Genomic DNA, 16,711 nt, shown 5'->3' with positions numbered 1-16,711 from the left:
AATACGGTGGAAGGTTGCCCAGGAAATTTCTGAGTCTTCGATGTACGACGTATTTGTAGGTCCTTGGTGGAGATGCATAGAACCTTGTAAACAATCAGTGATTGTGAGCACGACCATGATGGTTGTGCAATTTGTAGCGTGAACCCCGTGGGTGTTTGGTCGTCAAGAGAGATATCCAGAAGTTGATGGATGAGAATGTAATCCAGATTCAACAGACTAGAGATATGAATTATGTGAATGTGATTGTTCCAGTGTTTAAGACCCCTGAGCGGGTAGTAATTCAATTTGATAGTAGTAGCAGCAACAGCGTCAGCAGATCGGTATCGCCGTTAGTGATACGGTTAGCGGGCCCCGTCCTGTATGCATCCGATAAAGTTGTTCCTTACCAGTATAATGCCACCATGATGGAGAATGGTCAAGAGGTTCCACTGCCTACGACAAGTTCTGTTGTGAATATAGCTGATATCGCGAAGGTGACCCGTAGTGGTCGTGTGTTTGGCCCAGTCTTTCCAAAGGATGTGGAAGAGGTTGCGGTTAGTAAGAAGGTTGAGGTACCTGTGGCAAACCCGGTTAGTGCTCAGCGTGTCAATTTGGTGAATCCAGCAAGCTAAAACCTAATGATGATGCTGAAGTGTTAAGGTTAATCAAGAGAAGTGAATTTAATATGGTGGAACAGTTGCTCCAAACTCTTTCGAAGATTTCAGTGTTGTCTCTGCTAATGAATTCTGAAGCGCACAGAGAAGCATTGCAAAGAGTGCTAGAGCAAGCCTACGTGGAGCACGATGTTACTGTGGATCAGTTTGACCACATTGTGGCTAACATTACTTCCTGCAACAATCTAAGTTTTTATGATGAAGAACTTCCTGAGGAAGGCAGAAATCACAATCTGGCACTACATATATCGATGAACTGCAAGGAGGATGCACTGTCCAATGTGTTGGTTGATACCTACTAGCTCATGTACATTGGGCTTATGTAGACGGCTACATGACATGATTTTATAGGGTGTCACACCCTGTCATGACACCAGACGCTCCTGAAAGACCACCTACACCAGCTAATCAGAAGGTACTTAAGGCTAAGGATGACCACACCGAGGACGTTTCGGCGGTCTCTCAGCGTGTTGTGGAGATGTGTAGAGCATGCATAGAGGATGAACTCTTTGAGGATGGCAATCCCTAGTTGACCCTCGTGGAGAGCATGATTGTCGAGTTACGAAATAACGTGCAATACAGGCGGAGAAGGCAGAAGGTTAGACATACCCAGTAGTTTGTTTATGTTTGGATGTATTTTTTTTTTTTGGTATTTTCAGACAAACGTTATGTATGACCTTGACTTTTTGGATTTACTTTAATTAAAGTTTGACTTTTTACTTTCATTTCACTTTAATATAACTTGAGTTTATTTTAATTTTACTTGGCCTAAAAAAATTACAATGTTAGGACAACAGTGCTGCTCTGAAATCATTCAGGGAACATTTCGGAAATACATATCCGGAAACCCCCTGAAACTTTATGGAGATGCATTTATGCATCTCCGAACCATATTTTGTTTAAAATTGAGTGGATCTCAAAATAACACATTCTAGTTAGGGGTGGCAAAACGGGCTCGGCCCGCTGGGTATGCCCGTTTTGCCCGCACTTTTGTGCGGGACGGGCCAAGGATTTAGGCCCTCACCCTTAAATGTGTCCGCCCCGTCCCGTCCCTTTTTTTCGCGGGCTTTTGCGGGCACGTGTATTTACATAAATTTTTGCATTTTTAGGCTTAAAGAGTGCAGTGCCCGCGGGCTTTCCCCGTCCCGCCCTCACTTTTTTGCGGGGCGGGTCTAAGTTTTAGGTCCGCATCCTCAACTATGATCGCCCCACCCCGCCCCGTTTTTTTGCGGGACGGGCCTAAACGGGGCGGGCATGCCCGTTTGCCACCCCTAATTCTAGTGTGATCTTGAGTGCGTCCAAATATACATCTTTAAACGCCTGAAAAGAATTTTCTGATTTTTAAAAATGTGGAGCGTAAAATAGAAAGAGCATCCCTTGTGATATTCGCTAATTCGCTTGGCCGTCTTTGACAAATTATTTTTGGAATTTGTTAATGATAGCAAATACTAATGATTAATATAATAAAAACATACTTATAAGTTTCATAAATATCACTTATTCTCGGACTTAAATAAATATATGAAGTATCTCAGTATGATTTTAATTATAATAATAATTAAAAAAGATATTGATTATAAATATCAAACAACTTATTCACGTTAACAATTAAAGTTACCTATCCATCCTATTAATAATTTGATAAATATATTTAATTATATAATTTAATTATGTCAATACTTAATCTTTCATAAAAAATTTGGTGAACTTTTTGAAATTTTTACCTAAATAATCCAATTTTTTTTAAAAAAATCTCAAAATATTCCACATTTTAGATAATTTTCCAAACTACCCCACACTGAAACAGTTGTGTCAAATCAATTGACGATTGCTCTCTAATTTAAAGATGAGACGTCAATTAGATTGGCTTCTGCACCTAGTGTTGTCATTCCAATTGGCGTTTATGTGTAAGTTTTAAGAGGTGGCGTCAATTGGTCTAGTACCTATGTGTGTTGTGTTATTTTAAAAAAATTGATATTTTATATAAAAGTCGAAATCGGAAATATTAATATTAACATTAGGTTGCGCTTACACACGAAAACCCAAAATATTAATGTCGTTGACCAGGATGACCCAACCGACCTCCGATTCCACATCCCTTAACTACCTGAACTCGTGACCCTAACTCACGTTGATGATTCATCATAGGTGTTTGAGGATTTGAGGATTCAGGAACATCACCACCACCTGCAGAAGATTCTCTAAGATATTCAGACAAATCCGTGAAGTCATGTGTATGCAATGAAGCGCTACCACCATAAGTGAGTTTGTGACCCATGTCAGAGTAGTTGGAGTGTATTTGAGTTATTGGAGGGCGGTCCGGACAATTGAAGGGCAATATTGGTGTGAATGGTGCGTTGAGGAGAGGTTGAAATGGTTGCATATTTTATTTTTGTGATGGTTAGGCTTTTTTGCTATATTATGAGGGATGATTAATATTAAATGATCGCCGAGTATTTTGGTTATGATAAGGTGGTGTGTTATGTGCATAACGATGTTGGGTGTCTTGATGATGATCTTCTTGTTGACGGTGATACAGGATGTGCTCTTGGTATTGTGGTTGGGTGTTTGGCATGTTAAAGTCGTAGGTTTGTATGTTTATGGACTGATAATTTTGTTGGGTATGGGGTTGTGATTAACCGATTTGATAATGTTGTGGGGAGTTAGATGTTGAACCTTCTTGTATGTAAATGACCTGATATAGGTCGTATAGGGACGAGGAACTCAAATCCTACCGATCTATACCAAACCATATAATTACGAGTTGATTTGTATATGATAACACAACACACATAGGTGTCAGACCAATTGATGTCACCTCTTAAAATTTACATATAAGCATCAATTGAAATGGCAACGCTAAGTGCAGAATTCAATCCAATTGACATCTCCCCTTTAAATTAGAGAGCAGTAATCAATTAGTCTGAAACCAATGTTGACATGTTTTTTTTTTTGGAAAATGGGATAGTTTGCGAAATTATCTGAAATGTGGATTATGCTGAGAATTTTTTTGAAAAATAGAGTTATTTGAGTAAAAAAATTGAAATTTCTTTAGTATATATCCGAAGTGACATTTTGAATTTCCAACATAATAATAAAACATAATTTATGTATTTTTTCCTAGTTTTAACCTTGTTCTCTAAAATCATTATCATTTGATCTCGATTAATAAATAAATATTCTGAAAAAGAATAAAAAACAATATTTAGGATTTCAAATATATAATGCCTAAAACTAATATTCCGTGTAAGGCTGCACAAGATATATGCAGCAAGAAACTAGTCATTAAATCAAAGAAACATGTTTGGTTATTGTGCATTGGGCACTTTAACAGCAAGAGGTTCATACCATTCAGGACCAAATCCAGCCGCTTTTCTTGCTGCCTCATTGAAAGGTGGTTTTAAAGGTCCTCTGAAATATGTCCTCACTATTGAATGAAACTTTGGAATCACTTCATTCTCCTCTGTTGTTTCATTTTCCACTGCACAATTTTCTTGCTCTGAGGCTGGATTTCTAGACCTCTGACATAGATACTTGAACCATTTGACTCCAGCAGCACAATGTGTAATTTCTTCTGGATAAACTACAGTTTCAAGTAAGTCTGCTGTAGTGCTATCGCCACCATTGCGAAATCGTGAGATTGTTGTAGGCAGCACATCAAGTCCTCTGGCCTATGTTCATATTCACAACCAAAGGTACATTTTAGATAAGACCAATTTGATTTGATGTAGAACCACGTGTGAGACAGAAAAGAGATAGCCGGAAATTTTAAGAATCTTTTAGTCTGAAATTAGCATAGCAGCAAACTTAAGAAACTCAAAGCCTATTAGCACAATGTCCACCTGTGCATGAGTGCTATACCATAAATACCTTCAACAAGGAAACAGAACATGACTCAAATCCATTTTGTGCCACCACAATATCATACAAATAAGATCATTTAAGAATGACGGCAGGCGTTTTATTATGGTGGCAATTTTCCTTGTTATAATTTTATTATAAAATTGTAGAACTTTTTCCTCAATAAAAAAGATAACACTAGAAAACCTCCAAGAAACTCGGCTACTTGAGAAATGATAAGCAATGAAAAAACTCATATGTACAGTACATTCTATAAAGCATTAGTTTGAATGTAAATGGGTACACTGCAATTCTGGCCATTGTAACCATGAAAACTAAACTTTGGCAAATTGGCACAAAAGATACAAGTTGGTTGATCCAAATCAAAATGTTTATTGGAAAAACCAAGTAAGTCCCATATATGGATCATTCGGGCCACTCACCGTTTATATCCACGCACCAAGTCCAATAGTGTTGGGTGAGAGGGGGTGTATTGGGAAAAATCCAAGTCCCACATTGGTTAGATATAGAACCCGCAGGTTTTGTAGGGTTGAGTTAGGCCAAACTCTAATTCATCATGGTATCACGAGTCTATCGATTCGGACCACCCACCATTTATATATATGCGCACCAAGTCCAAAAAGTATTGGGCGCAAGAGGGTGTATTGGAAAAACCAAGTCCCATATTTATATTCACGCACCAAGCCCAATAGTGTTGGGTGTAAGGGGGTGTATTAGAAAAAAGCTAAGTCCCACATTGGTTAGAGATAGAACCCACAAGGGATTTATATAGAGTGGCACCCCTCACCTTAAAAGCCGATTTTGTAGGTTTGAGTTATGTCAAACTCTAATTCTATCAGTGTTCATCATATTGAACTATACAATGCTGTTATCTCGACTTTATATATGCAACGTTTTCCATCTATATTCATAGCAAACAATTTTTCAAGGAACAAAAACAATAATTACACATTTAAAATGAGTCTTGAAGCAATAGCTGAAGTTGTTTTTATGTGATTAGGAGGTCATTGATCTGAGACATGGAATTAACATTTTGCAAATATTAGGATTTCTAATTCAAAATTCAAGATTCTTTGCACCAGCTATAAACACTAAAGCACTCCATGTGGAGTTACCCCACAAGACCTCACCCTCCTTATGTATATGTAATGACAATTGCTTAAGGCCCCTCGGGATAAAAGATTGTTGGCACAAAATAGGAACAGAATCACTCTAAACATTATATATAGTTTAAAAGCTATAATCGAGAAAATGAATCTTCCTTTGCATCAAAATTTTGCCAATAAAACATTCAATTGCAGCTTGGTTTGAAAAACCTTACTCTCCAGTTCTCCAAAGTAACTACGAGAACTGAGACAATAGGACAAACTCTCATCTCACTTAAGTATCAAGAAAAGAAAACAATATAGAACACTGATTTCTTTTTAAAAAATCAAAGCTTCTAAATGCCGTTTTCTTTTTCAAGAACTGCTTAACACTCCACCCCCATCCCCAAAAAAAACATAAATCCAGCATTGACAGGCAACCCTTTTAATTCAATCTCCATTTTCACACAATAAAAAAAAAGTAACCTAGGTATCTAATCAAGTCAATTGCCTCAATTCATCAAAAACATAAAGCAAAACCATAAACAATAATAAATGATAATGGCAGAAAGGCCCAATGTAAGACTCACCTCGTGGACGCAATGTTCAATTGCTAATCGTGATAATAAATCCTTAGAAGTGGCACTGGCAGAATCCCAAAGGCCATCGTGAGCTGGTAGTGCTCCATAATAAGAACCTAGCTCCTCAAGTCGTGCAGCAAGAAGAGTGAAGTGTCTCCCTTCATCCTGAGCTACCTTTACGAAATCCGTAAAGAATTCTCTAGGCATTTCCTCTTGCTTACCAAAACGAGCTATTATATCCTGCAAGAATTTGTTATACATCAGAATAGTTTTACCAGTAAATGCTTGCAGCAGGTTAGCAGTGTATGAACTGTATCAAAAAAATAAATGATTTCCAAACCAACAATACCAAATGCAACACTAAAAGAGCGAACTAAATTTTAGGGGGCTTTAAATCTTTTCTGAACAGTTGATTTAGACTAGACGATAGGTACTCTAGAAAACTACACAAACAAGAATAAAACACATGCTTTTGCCATCAAAGAAGATTTATGTTGAGCCCATAGCTTGGTCACAGACATAAGCTAAAAGAAAGGGGCATATGAAATAATCAAATTTATTTTTCATTATTTTGTGCAAAGAAGAAGCATGAAGACCTCACGTAAAAACTACGAAGTCCATATACTTATAACAAAACAGGAAGAAAAAACTCTGCCAATTTTCAAGAAATCGGTCACCACCATGGTCAAATAAAACATGTACATCCGCACTAATGTCTCACAACCATAACACTCTTTTTTTTCTTTATGTGTAATCATAAAAGTAATATGGGAATATGTGCTCTAATTCTTATCACAACTTGATAAAGAACAAGGATGTACAGATAGCTTTAAGACGCGCTTTTAGAAATTGTGTCCCAAATGCATCAATTATTATTTTCTTGTGAAAAATGGAGGGTACTTCTAGTTGAATACATATCTAAGAGTATCATACACATATTGGCATCAAATACATATAATAATGTGAGATACTAATACTCTAGCAGTTTGGGGGTATCCATGCTTCATAGCATAAAACAGACAGTGAGTTGTAAGGTAGAGAAGTGAAAGACTATAATTAGCAGTCCCCGTGCCTACTTATTACACTCTTAAATTTTATATTCTACTTCATATCAATGTGATAATACTTCATATTGCATTGTATGCATCATATATATCCCACGTGATTGTTAGAGGTTAAAAGAAAAAAACTTTCCAAAACATGCAAAAGCACATGCAGTGAAGCTCCTAATTCTAAATTATTTATCTCGTATAATGCCATTGCTCAAACTCGTACAGCTCCAGTGCTATTGTGTAGCACACAGCCCTTAACAAAACTTATTTTAAGCCAAAATTCCACATTGAAATGTGCAGTTTACCCACATGATACTCTCCACACAAAGAAAAAACAAGTTTTTCTTTCAAAGTGGAGACAGACAAAATGAGGAGAATTCTAAAAAAAACTGTTTTTAATTGTAGGATTCACTTAATCTATCTCTTGTCTATATACTAATACGAGGTTGTCAGAATTAAAATATAAGTGTAGGAACAGAGCCATAAACTGAATATTAAAACATGTAGGATGAACCAATACAAAATTATACATTATTCAGATTTCAGAAGCAAAAAAGTATATCATAGAAAAGGGGGAAGGTAGAAGAGTGAAAAAAGAGAAAGTACCCAAGAGAGATCAACAGCCCAGCTTTCGGTGTGAGTAAGGCTATGTACGATGTTTACCCTGCTTTGCAAGCTTCCTGCTTTACCAAGCTTCGGCATGAGACCCGGAGCCACCAACTTCACCTGCAAAACAAGTCATTCATGTCGATGAGGAATTTCGTCGAACACAAACAAGACGATAACTTGAAGAAAAAAAAGGCAGAGACGCTGGATAGCCTTGCTGGGCGATCAGGGACGAGAAGGTCGATAGAGAGTTTGTAGGGTTCGGCGATGGAGCCATCAAGCCACCGGGAAGCCACTGAGTCACCGAGTCGCGCCTTCTCGAACGGGTCGGCGGTGTTGAGAACTCGGAGCGCTGCTTCTATCAAGGTTTCTTCGTGGGCCCCCATCTCTAGATGATTGTTACTGGACTGCACATCAAGGTTGGCTTGCAAGATATAGCATTCTAGTAGTGCAACTCATTTATAATTATTTTATAATTTTATCAGAGAATTATTCTCAATACTCCATAACAGGAAGATTTGGCATAAATGTTTTTACCTCTCTAAACTCAAATTCAAATCTCCAATCAATTTCCCTTCTCCATCCCAAATTTATTAGGTATGAAAAATTTAAATTTAAATACATCTCAAACATATTAGAATTATATTCATGTATCAGCGTTTCAGCATCATTAGTGAAATTAAATTTTTTAATAAAAATATTTTTTTAATTATGTTACACTACAAATAATAAAATAAACAATCCTAAAAAATTTCATTATATTTTAAATATTTTAAATAAAAAATAGAAATTAAAATATTAAAACATTAACCTCATATTTAATATTCTAAATTATCAAAACTAAATAATAATATACATAATAAAATAAATGGGCAAATTCAAAGATGAATTCGAGCTAAATATTAGTGTCATTATTACCCGATCCGTCATTGTATTTTATAATTAAGGAAAAAATCAATATGAACCTAAATTAAGTTAAAAGTGGATTTTCCTTATCAAATTTGAGGTGGGATCATGCTTAATAACAAGGGAAGTTCATGCTTAATAACAGGGGAATTTCATAGGTCGGTTTGCTTCTATTTTGTGCTCAAACCGATCAAAAATATATGAATTGATTTATATTGGATTTACACATTTTTTTTGATAAAACTTAAATCGAATCAAATTGAAAAACAATGGGTTGATTTGAGTTGAATTGATTGAATATATTATAAACAAATTTGTAAAAATATTTTTAAAAAATATCTAATTTACATGACTAATTTTCTATAATAATATAAAATTCTTTATTTTTTTTTGTTTCTCTGAATTGTTGTGAACGTCACAAATACCGTTTTCACTTTTTTTTCTTTTTGAAGTTGAATATTTTATACTAGTGTACATCTCAGAATTCCCAAGACCGAGTTGTTGAGGTCGAGTATGAAAGAGTAAACAGGTCGAGCTGCATAAACCTGAGCAAATCGGATCCTGGTCAAGAGGAGTATTATTACATGACAAGTCGTTGTCGGTCCCATAATAACTCTGGTAGACGACATGAGTAGGTTGAACCCGGTCTCTTGAAAGTGTTAGAAAATGACATGAGCAGTCACCTATTACGGTTACAAAACAACTTCATGATTGCATGGGAGTTACAGAAAATTATGGATGGGACGTTACATAGGAGTTAGAGAGAATGGTGGACGTTATCATAGGTCACTTAAACATAGGAGCTGAGGGGGCATTCCTTAAATGACCTTCGGTGACATTACATGTATAAAAGGGGCTTCTTATTAAGGAAGAAGACATACAACTTATACCTCCTACAGACATGATCATTGTGATCTCACCTGACCCGCCTTAGGGAGATTAACCAAATAATGTTTATCAGGAACATTTGATGTCCATCGTGGGGCATCGATAAAACTTTCACAGACCTCACAAAACAATACATTTTCACCATAGCAATAGAATGTTTGGGTCATCTCCTAGCAGGAGCGAACCTCGCACCCCACCAGACATGACACAACTCCTTATAATTGTGGAGAACCTGTGTCAGCATAACGAATCTTTACAGAAAAGTATCCACACACTGCAGTAGTCACAAAACTAGGAATATGAAGATAAAAGGGAGTTCCTTTATCCTCAACCTCTCTTAGAGATAATTTGGGGCGATCAAGTCCCAAAAAACTTCGAGTCACCGCCTTTGTCGTCTTTCGATGGGAAAAGTGATCCTCGAGAGCATATAATATCAATCAACAATCAAATGACAATAGTTAAGGTGTCTGACTCCTTGGAATGCAAGTTTATGGCGGAAACGTTCAAAGGTGTGTCATTGCGCTAGTATATGAGTCAGCCTAAATTATCAATTATTGGTTACCATGATCTAACCAGGAAGATGGTACAACACTTCTCCGCCAACAAACATAGAAAAGTGACTACCACTAGCTTGTCCAATGTCTTCCAGGGACCCACTGAGTCCCTCAGAGAATATATGACATGGTTCAATAAAGAGACTATAAAAGTCTCTCATCCAAATCAAGAGATGTTCGTGAAAGCCTTCCATAATCGCCCGAAGACCGGCCATTTCAATGAAATATTGGCGCAAAAGTCGAGTGTACATCTCGGAAAATTAGTTTGACCAACCGAGGTATAAGATCGCCTCATTTAGACCAAAATTGAGGGACTTCCGTATGGCTCCTTTATGGGATTTATTTTGGCAAGTTTGAATTCAAATGATCATTCCTCTTTGCATGCTTCCATGTGATGCTATCAGTACTCTTGGTGCACGGATTGAAGTCGAATTGCATCATTCTTTAGGCCCAAATCATTGCCCATGCATGCACTATGGTTTCCAATTTTAGCAAATTTTCAAGTGGTGCAAAAATGAATCCCTTGCCTATTTAGGCCCAAAATCGAGTTTGAATTTCACCTTCTATTTTGAAGTTCAAACTCCAAGGGTTCATTTCCCTTTTCATCTCAATTGATTACTGCAAGCAAGAGGAGGAATAATCAAGCAAATCTAGATCAAGATCAAGCTGAATTGAAGCTACTCGAAAGTGAAATTTCAGAAACTTCTCTTCTTAGATTCTCCCTCATTTCTCAATTATTTTGATTGATTTTTGGTTGGCTGAAGTCCTACCAATGTAGGCAACAAGATTGAGTTGCTTTTAGGTCAAATCGAAGCAACTCAGTTCATGACCCTCAAAATTCAAATCCCTGTATCTCTTGGTATACTTGGAATTGGAGAAAATTGAGGCCAAGTTCGAGCTCCTGAGCATTTTTCTTTAAACCCATGTCATTGTTTTTCATTTCCATGGTGGTTGATAGTGGATCAGTCTGATGAGGTCCACCGGAGAAGAAAACCGGAGCTAGGGCTCCTGTGATGTGTTGGCGTGTCCAAAACCATTGGATCATGATCTCACGTTTTAATCTTAGCCATCTGTTGTGATTACCACTTATGCCACGCGGTTGACTTGAGCGCATCATACACCTTAGCGCGTGGCCATCAGATCTGCCACCTCAATTAATAAGGGAGATCTGACGGCCCTTGTTTTTTTGAATTTCTTTTTAATTTTTGATTTTATGTTTAATCCATTTATTTTGTTTAATTCATAATAATTTCATTTTTAACCCAAAAAATATGAGACTTTCACCAAAAATCTTTAAATATTTATCTCTTTCATTTTCAGAATTAAAATTATTTTTTGGATTAATTTTGATATTTTCATGAATTAAATGTTTTTGTGAATATTTTTAATTATTTCAAAATACTTCTGACTTTTCAAAAATCATAAATTTTTTTGTCTAAGGTCCTTTGACCTAGAATAAATCTCTTGCCCATTTACTCAATGTTTTGAAGAGATTTTAGGTTTTGACCAAATTTTAATGTATTTTAATTCATTTTTAAATTGATTTTTAATTGATTAATTGTGTAAAAATTATGTTGAGCCATTTTTATGCTCTTGTGATGTTTGACTATTTGTTTGGGTCTTGGTCAAGGTTGATTTGACTTTTGTTGGATTAAAATCATTGGATTTAGGGGATTGATGAAATGTATATTTCATCTCCCAAAATGAATGAATGATTTTAATTTGATAAAACTTTTCCCATGATCAATTTGTATTTCTCTCATTCCCCTTCCCCTTCATCTTCATCCATATTCTTTCTCATTCCTTTTATTGGCCAATGAAATCTCTAAGATTTAAAGGCTAATTGGTTCATCAATGGCCTTGTGCCAGATGAATCAATACAAGTATAGATGAGATAAATCCATCATTCTTGATCTTTTCTTTTAGTGTGTGGTATGTTTTAGGAGTTTGGTTCATTATACCAAATCTCTAACATGCATTAACACCTAAATTTTTATTGTCCGGCCTCAGATAGTTATGACTTCTACATAAGTCCAATTACAATTGCTTAACATAGAGCTAAATTTGACCCTAAAGGCATAACATTCTAGTAAATGAGGTTGTAAGTCTCCCATCCTTCATAGTATTGTGTGGAAACTTGAACTTTTTTCCTTCCTATGGAAGATGTCTTGGTTTAAGAATTCATGCTTGTGAATGGATGGTTGAGTATTCTCTAAAGAATGACTTAATCAATTAAAAAGAAAAATACCACTAACATTTGACTAACTATTTTTTATATTGCTTTACTTTCAAGTCATTTACTTTATGCAATTTAAATTTCAATCATTTATCATTCATTGTCATTTACATTTCATTTAACTTGTTTATGTTTATGCCATTTTCGCTTTGCTCATTTGAGCCATATCTTGTGGTTGTATATATTTGTTGGTGCATTTTGATTTTTTTATGGTCTTAAGACACTTAATAAACAACAAAAAAAAACCTAAAAAATGTTTGGTGGACTGTTGATCTTGATCTGAACTTTTGGACTTAGGATTAAGCAACATTCTCTGTGCAAAAAGGACTTGACCAATGCCAACATAATGAGACCAAGCTATTGAGAATTGAGCTTTCATATGATGCAAGTTTTTTTGAACTTATTTGAATTTATCTGCTACTTTGTCTTGGTGCTAATTGTTATTTTGATCTTGTGTCTAATGCTTTCTTCTGAGTTGATCAAGGAATATTTCATTTGATACATGAGAAGACAAAATAAGACTGCTAGCTATGGGAATTGCTTGCTTGGACGTGATTATCTTTATTTGATGCCTTGATCTTCATGATGTCTGATATTGCTAATTGCTTGTTGATTATTGCTTGATTCAAAGTCCAAAGAAAAAATGGGTTTTCTATATGACATTCTTGTCTGTTGCATTGCATCTCATTGGTAAGATCTTTTCAACTCTTGACTTTTAATTTTATGCTTAGGTTAGCCTCTTTGTCCTCCCACTTCTTAAATTCCAAAATCTCTCCCCTTTTTAAAAACTTTTTTTGCTTGTGATTTCAAACTTATACCTTATTTCAAATAGAAACTTTGGCCTTATGCCAATGATTTTTCAAGCTCTTTCTTAAATCAAATTTGTAAATAAACTTAATCATATTGACTTAAATTTTCAAAAGACAAAAAGAACTAATAACTTCATTCAAATTTTTGGCCCTTTGTGCCCCCTTTCATTTAAACTTTTAATTAAAAGCAATTCACTCATTTTGAAATTGTTACCACGAACTACGAGATTTTGATCCCTCATTTTTATGTTGGTACGTAGGCACAAGTCCGAAGGTATTGTCAAACACAAAAATATAATAAATAAATTCTTTTCTCATCCCTACACTCTATTTTTCTCAAACATCTTTATGAGTCATCAAGAGCTAACTCCATAGGAGATATCTCATGAATATGCTTAGAAACCTCCAAAATTGCCTCTTCGATCACATCGATGCGAAAGCTATCACTTCTATCTTTTGAATGCTTCATTGCTTTGAATAGATCGAAAGTAACTTCTTCATTTTGGACTCTCACCTTCATCAAACCGTCGTCAACGTCTATCATCATGCGCGCGGTTTTCATGAACGGTCGGCCCAAAATGAGCGGAGCATCATCATCCTCTTCCATATCAATAACAATAAAATCGACCGGGAAAAAGAATTTGTCGACTTTAACCAAAACATCTTGGGCTACGCCATGAGGATGGGTAGTCGACTTATCGGCCAATTGCAAAGTCATCCGGATGGACTTAATTTCAATGTTGCCAAGCCTCTTTACAATAGACAATGGTATAAGATTAATGCTTGACCCCAAATCAATTAGTCCTTTTCCGACATGGATATCACCAATTTTAACCGGCAAAGTAACTCGTCCCGGATCAACCTATTTTTTCGGAAGCGTCCTCTGAATGATTGCACTACAGCTCGCATCTAGGACAATGGTCTTCGGTTCCGTATACCTCCGCTTTTTTGTAAGTATGTCTTTCATGAATTTGGCATACTTGGGCATTTGCTCAAATGCTTCGGCAAACGGAATGTTGATTTGCAGTTGTTTGAAAATATCCATGAATCGGGCGTAATGTCGTTCATTCTCCCTTTTAGATGGAGCATGTGGATAAGGAAGGTTTTGGATTGGAGTAGCGCTTACTACCTCCTTTCCTTTAGCAACTCTAAAACTTCTCGCTCTTTTCTTTTTCACTTCCTCCCCCATTACTTCATCACTCTTATTTTTCTCAATTTCCACACTTTCTTTCTTTTCAACTTCACCATTCTTTTTGTTCTTTCCACTTTCTTCCTCACTCCACTCCCCCACTTCACACCATCAATATTATCCTCCAATATTTCCTCCTCATTTTTCTTCTTTTCCTCTCTTTGTTCACTCTCATCTCTTTTTTTATTCTCACTAATCAACTCCCTCCCACTTCTCGTCGTGATCGCTTTACAATGCTCCTTAGGATTTGTTTGCGTGTTCGCCGAAAAAGAAGGACCGGGTTGTTATTCCGCTAGTTGCTTAGCAAGTTGTCCAACTTGAGTCTCGAGATTTTTGATTGCCGCATCGTTGCTCTTTTGATTAGCCATTGACATTTGCATAAATTGTGTCAATGTCTCTTCTAACTTTGAAGTTACGACCGACGGTTGTTGAGGTTGATAAGGATTTTGGGGAGGGTTTTGACGGCTAGAAGAACCACCCCCATAACCTTGGTTATGGTAATAGTTACTCCTAGGTTGGAACCCTTGATTCCCTTGGAAGTGTTGTTGTTGATTTTGAGGATGTGGTTGATAAGGTTGTTGTTGTTGTCTCGGTTGGTAGTCTCGTTGGTTCGCCATGTAGTTTACTTCTTCGAACCCGGGAGGTGGACAAAATCCGGTGTCACGCTCACCTTTGCAAAGCTCACAACAAGCTATTTGTTTAGCTTTTGAAGGTTCTCTCAACTCTTTTATTTGCTGCCTTAAGAGTTCCACTTGTTGTGAAATGAGTTTGTTTTGGGCAAGAATGACATCGTTCGTCCCAAGTTCAAGCACTCTCGGCTTCTTCAAAGAGTTGCCTCTACTTTGACTTTGAAGATCATTTAGAGCCATTCGATTTATGATATTTGTAGCTTCTTCGACGTTTTTAGACAATAAAGAACCACCCGAGGTAGCATCCAACAAAGTCTTGCAGTTTGGTTGAAGTCCATTTTTGAAAATATGGATTTGAGTCAATTCATCAAAACCATGCCCTTTACACTTCCGAAGCATGAATTTGAATCTTTCCCACGCCTCATTTAATGATTCATTGGTTCCTTGTGAAAACACTGAGATGACCGTCTTGGATTCCATGAACCGGTTGTGGGAGAAAAATCTTTCGATGAACTTCTCTTCCAACATGTTCCAATCTGTCATGACGGCTGGTGTTTGATCTAAGTACCAATCTTTTGCTTTGCCGAGCAAAGCGTGGGGAAATAATCTTTTGAACAACGGTAGCTCTTGAGCTTGATCAACTCCGGACGATAATGCTATCTTGTAAAATTTGGTGAGAAAAGCAAAGGGATCTTCATGGTCCATTACGGTGAATGGACTTCCATATAGTAAATTAAGAGTTCCCGTTTTCATCTCGGCTTGCCTTCCCGTGTGGTTGGCAAACTGAGCAGTATTCCTTGGACTGTTTACACATGGAGTGGAAATGGGCGGTGGTGGTGGTTCCATGATATGTATGAACGGTGGTGGATGTGTGGTAGAAGAACTTTCTCCTTGTTCTTGTCGTTGTCTAGCTTGTTGCCTCCTTCGTCTCGTTCTGCTATTCAGCCTCCTTGCGGTTCTTTCGATCTCGGGATCAAAAAGAAGTTCGTCCACAGGAATCTGCCCTCGCATAAAATGAAAGTTGCACACTAAACCAAACAAATTACAAGCACAAGTCAAAAATTCGAAAGCTAAAAATTAAGCAACTATTGCGATGCTCGCAATATCAATTCACAATCCCCGGCAACGGCGCCATTTTGTTGATTGTAGATTTTAAGTGTCGGGTTTTTGTTATCGTCTCCACAGGGATTGTGAGATATCACCACCTTTCGACAGTTGTTTCAATTCTTAGCTTAAGGTAACAATGGTTTTTGGTTTTAGTCACGGTATCTTGCATAAAAGTGTGATAAAATGCGGTAAAAGATTTGGTTTTAATATTTGAGAAATATTGCCAAAGTTAGGGTTCGACGATCACTTTGCATGTATATGTTCGATCAACAAAACTTATAAACTCCTTTAGATGATAAACTATTTCACAAAGTCCTCCCAATGTGTTTATCTCTAACACACATTGTGAGTTTTCCCATTTTGATCCATTGTTTATCTCTAACACAATCTATCAAAATGACAACTTTTTGGTTCAACCTTATGGTGAACAAAATCATTCATTACTATCTCTAGCTAACAAACAAGATTGGATGAAAACCTAGGTAAAGAGTTGGTAAACATCTCTCGATCATAAACCAACACAAAGAGTTTTCAATAAAACAAAGTTTTCACCAT

General features: G+C 36.6%; 1 protein-coding gene across 1 annotated transcript; it reads right to left on the bottom strand.

The window, feature by feature from the left end:
* Positions 1-3,785: 3,785 nt before the first annotated feature.
* LOC127082142 (uncharacterized) lies at positions 3,786-8,419 on the bottom strand. Its single transcript, XM_051022366.1, has 4 exons — positions 8,042-8,419; positions 7,839-7,958; positions 6,190-6,420; positions 3,786-4,324 (listed from the first exon to the last, which is right to left on the bottom strand). Exons 1-4 carry the CDS (start codon positions 8,222-8,224, stop codon positions 3,962-3,964), a joined length of 897 nt encoding a protein of 298 aa, XP_050878323.1. The 5' UTR covers positions 8,225-8,419; the 3' UTR covers positions 3,786-3,961.
* Between the last annotated feature and the right edge of the window lie 8,292 nt (positions 8,420-16,711).

Source organism: Lathyrus oleraceus, chromosome 5, assembly GCF_024323335.1.
Source record: "Lathyrus oleraceus cultivar Zhongwan6 chromosome 5, CAAS_Psat_ZW6_1.0, whole genome shotgun sequence".
NCBI lineage: Eukaryota > Viridiplantae > Streptophyta > Magnoliopsida > Fabales > Fabaceae > Lathyrus > Lathyrus oleraceus.
Note: the sequence above shows the minus strand (reverse complement) of the source record. Positions and strands in the feature narration are given on the sequence as shown.

Excerpts from the sequence above, each read along its gene's own strand:
- LOC127082142 (XM_051022366.1), bottom strand. The coding sequence starts at position 8,224 with ATGGGGGCCCACGAAGAAACCTTGATAGAAGCAGCGCTCCGAGTTCTC. Across the intron at positions 7,959-8,041 it reads GCCCAGCAAGGCTATCCAGC|GTGAAGTTGGTGGCTCCGGG; the intron begins GTCTCTGCCTTT and ends CTTGTTTTGCAG. Across the intron at positions 6,421-7,838 it reads GGGCTGTTGATCTCTCTTGG|GATATAATAGCTCGTTTTGG; the intron begins GTACTTTCTCTT and ends AAATTCTTGCAG.